This window comes from Panthera tigris, chromosome D2 (assembly GCF_018350195.1).
Source record: "Panthera tigris isolate Pti1 chromosome D2, P.tigris_Pti1_mat1.1, whole genome shotgun sequence".
Taxonomy (NCBI): Eukaryota; Metazoa; Chordata; class Mammalia; order Carnivora; family Felidae; genus Panthera; species Panthera tigris.
This window is the reverse complement of record NC_056670.1, coordinates 35,027,321-35,031,196: the sequence shown is the minus strand read 5'-3', so window position 1 is coordinate 35,031,196 and position 3,876 is coordinate 35,027,321. Positions and strand designations below refer to the sequence as shown.

The following is a 3,876-nucleotide window of genomic DNA, read 5'->3' as shown; positions in this document are numbered from 1 at the left end:
ATTTTATTATTTACTTTCTGTTTAGAGAATTTCCTTTTGTCATTCCTTTAGGATAGTTCTGGTGACAAATTCTCATATTTTTCCTTCATCAGAGAATGTTTTCATTTTTTCTTTATTTCTGAAGGGTATTTTTGCTGGCTATAGGACACTAATTACAGTTATTTACTTTCAGCAGTTGAAAATGTTGTGCCACTTGCTTTTCTGGGCCTTTATGTTTTCTGATGAGGAATACACCATAATTCAGATTGTTTTTCCCTTCAGGTAAGGTGTCATTTTTATCTGCCTGTTTTCAAGTGTTTTCCTTACATTTAGTTTTCGGTAGTTCAGTTATGATGCACCTTAGTATAGATGTCTCTGGGTTTATCCTGTTTGGGAATCATCCAGTTTCTTGAATTATAGGTTTATGTTTTTTGATAAATTCGGAAAGGTTTTCACCATTACTCCTTTTCATACTTTTTCAGTCCAACCCTCTTTCTCCTCTCCTTTCTGAACTCTGATGTCCCAAATGTTAGCTCTTTTGTTATAGTCCTACATATCTGAAGATATCTAAAGTTCTCATCTCTGTCTGTCCACTAATTCTTTGCTTTGTCTTCCATTCCACTGATGATCCCACTCCCTGAGCTTTTTATTTTGGTTATTGTATTCTTTACTTCTGATATTTCCATTTGGTTCTTCTTTACATCTATGTCTTTGCTAAGTCTTTCTACCTTTCTTTGTTTCAAATATGTTTGTAGTAACCTGTTGAAGCATTTTTGTCATGGTTACTTTAAAAATTTTCAGATAAGTTTTAGCATCTCTGCCTATTCTACACTGTGAACACAGTGAGAATTTAAGCAGAACTCTTTACATCTTTACATACGGAAATTCCTTCTGAATATTTGTGATTTTTTCCTTAAATTTTTAAGTTGTCATATGCACACTCACTCAACACAGTTTTTTTGGTACTTTTGTCCAAAACATTCAAGTTATTTAATATAGAAAAACCAATTTATTTCTTGTTATAGTCAGATCTTATTAGTTTATGTTATATTTAAATAAAGTAGGCAATTAAAAATAAAAGTAAAACTAACATACACAACTTAGGATTTTGTTAAGGAATCCTAAGGAACATACACAACTGATCTGTAGTAAGCAGACAATACAATTGGTACTGGAAAGTAGCATACCAGTTACAAGTGTTTATTGTACTGATGGCATCAGTTCATATGCTTTACAGAGAGAATATAAAATATTTTTAAATGGAGGTCAATTAGCAGAGCTTCTATATATTTAAATATCATGATAATTTTCACTAATAACCAAATTTACTAAATGGGAGCCTACATTATTAATATCAGACAAAATAGACTTTAAGACAAGAAAAAGTACTAGAAATAAAGAGGAAATTTTTTATAATGACAAAGGTATCTATCTATATCTATATCTATATATCTATATCAGGAATATATTAATATCTCAGGAAGTAACATTTTTTGTCTGTGCTCTTAACAAGAGAGACCCCAGAATACATAAAGAAAAAACTGATGTAATTGAAAGGAAAAACAGACAATCCCAATAATAATTGGAGATTTCAACATTCCACTCTTAATAATTGATCAAATAACCAGTTAGAAAGTCAGAAAGGACATATAAGGTGTGAATAACGCTATCAACCAACTTGACTTAACTGACATTTATACAACACTCTACCCAAAGACTGCAGAATAAACATTATTTTCAAGCACATGGAGCATTCTCCAGGATAAATCATATCCTGGAGCACAAAACAGGTGTCTATAACTTTAAAAAGATTGAAATAATACAAAGTATGTTCCCTGACCACAAAAAGACAAAATTAGAGATCCATAACAAAGAAATAGGAAGAATGCCAAAATTTTGCAAATTAAATAACATTCTTAGGACATTAATCAATGTAATAGAAAGTATAGAAAATCAATAGAGCCAAAAGTTGGTTATTTGAAAAAGTCAACTAAATTGGAAAACTCTTAGCCTTACCATTTAGAAAGTGAAAGAGAAAATACAAATAACCAAAATTAAGAATAAAGAAAGTATATCATTACTGACACTACAGAAATTAAGAGGATTATAAGAGAATACATGAACAACTTTATGCCATCAAATTAGACAACTAAGATAAAGTGGAAAAAATTCCTGGAAGTACACAAATTACTAAAATTGACTCAAAAAGAATTGAAAATCTGAATAAACTGACAAAAAATGAAGTTGAATGAGTAATTAAATTTTTTCCCACAAAGAAAAGCCTAAGCCCAGATGGATTTACTGGTGAATCAAATATTAAATATTTAAAGAAGAAATAAAACCAATCCTTCACAAACTCAAGAAATAGTGGAAAGAGGGAATACTTGCAAATCATTCTATGATGACGGATTTAGCCAGAAATCAAAGCCAAACAAAGATGCCACACACACACACACACACACACACACACACACACACACAAGAAAACCAATATCCCTCATGAAAATAGATGCAAGAATCCTTAACAAAATATTAGCAACCCAAATTCGGCAACATATAAAAAGGATTACACACTATGACTAAGTGTATTTATCCTAAAAATGTAAGGTTGGTTTAGTATTTGAAGAAAAATTAATATAGTCCACCATACTAAAAGAATAAAGGACAACTCACATGATAATTTCAAAGAGAAATAGACAAACAGTAATAGAGATTTAAAAAAATTTTTTAATGTTTATTTATTTTTGAGAGACAGAGAGCAAGCATGGGAGGGGCAGAGAGAGAGGGAGACACAGAATCCAAAGTGGGCTCCAGGCGCCCCTCCACCAGGCTTCCTTCTGCAACAGGCGTGGGTCACGCTCTCGCTCACGCTCTTTCTGCCGCCATTTTGGTTCCGCGTTCCCCCCACAAAATGCCTGGTGAAGCCACAGAAACCATTCCTGCTACAGAGCAGGAGTTGCCACAGCCCCAGGCTGAGACAGGGTCTGGAACAGAATCCGACAGTGATGAATCAGTACCAGAGCTTGAGGAACAGGATTCCACACAGGCAACCACCCAACAAGCCCAGCTGGCAGCAGCAGCTGAAATCCATGAAAAACCAGTCAGTAAAGCAAAACAGAGCCGGAGTGAAAAGAAGTCATGGAAGGCTATGTCCAAACTAGGTCTTCGACAGGTTACAGGGGTTATTAGAGTCACTATCCTCTTTGTCATCACAAAACCAGATGTCTACAAGAGCCCAGCTTCAGATACCTACATAGTTTTTGGGGAAGCCAAGATGGAGGATTTATCTCAGCAGGCGCAACTAGCAGCTGCTGAGAAATTCAAAGTTCAAGGTGAAGCTGTCTCAAACATTCAAGGAAAGACACAGACTCCAACTGTACAAGAAGAGAGTGAAGAGGAAGAGGTTGATGAAACAGGTGTAGAGGTTAAGGACGTAGAACTGGTCACGTCACAAGCAAATGTATCAAGAGCAAAGGCAGTTCCAAGCCCTGAAGAACAACAGTAATGATATTGTAAATGCTATTATGGAATTAACAATGTAACTGTCTGAAAAGGAGGACCCTTTTTTGGTGTTTCAAAAGAATAACTGCAGCTTGGTTTGAAATTTGTACTGTTTCTATCATTAATAAAGTTATGGCTTCTTGTTGGAAAAAACAAAAAGCAAACAAACAAACAAAAACAAAGTGGGCTCCAGGCTCTGAGCTGTCAGCACAGAGCCTGACGTGGGGCTTGAACACACAAACCATGAGATCATGACCTGAGCCAAAGTCAGACACTTAACCAACTAAGCCACCCAGGTGCCCAACAATAATAGAGATTTTAATACCTCAGTAGTTGCAGGAAAAACTTTTGACCCATCCAGTGCTAATTTATATTTTTAAAAAAAGTTAATGCTGA

At 34.8% G+C, this 3,876-nt stretch overlaps 1 protein-coding gene across 1 annotated transcript; it reads left to right on the top strand.

Annotated features, from left to right (window-relative positions):
* Positions 1–2,822: 2,822 nt before the first annotated feature.
* On the top strand, positions 2,823–3,628 carry LOC122231916 (nascent polypeptide-associated complex subunit alpha-like). The gene has a single exon (XM_042960771.1). The coding sequence runs from the start codon at positions 2,891–2,893 to the stop codon at positions 3,482–3,484; it is 594 nt and encodes a 197-aa protein (XP_042816705.1). The 5' UTR covers positions 2,823–2,890; the 3' UTR covers positions 3,485–3,628.
* Positions 3,629–3,876: the final 248 nt, after the last annotated feature.

Bases quoted from the DNA above. Each gene is read 5' to 3' on its own strand.
- LOC122231916 (XM_042960771.1), top strand. From the start codon at position 2,891: ATGCCTGGTGAAGCCACAGAAACCATTCCTGCTACAGAGCAGGAGTTG.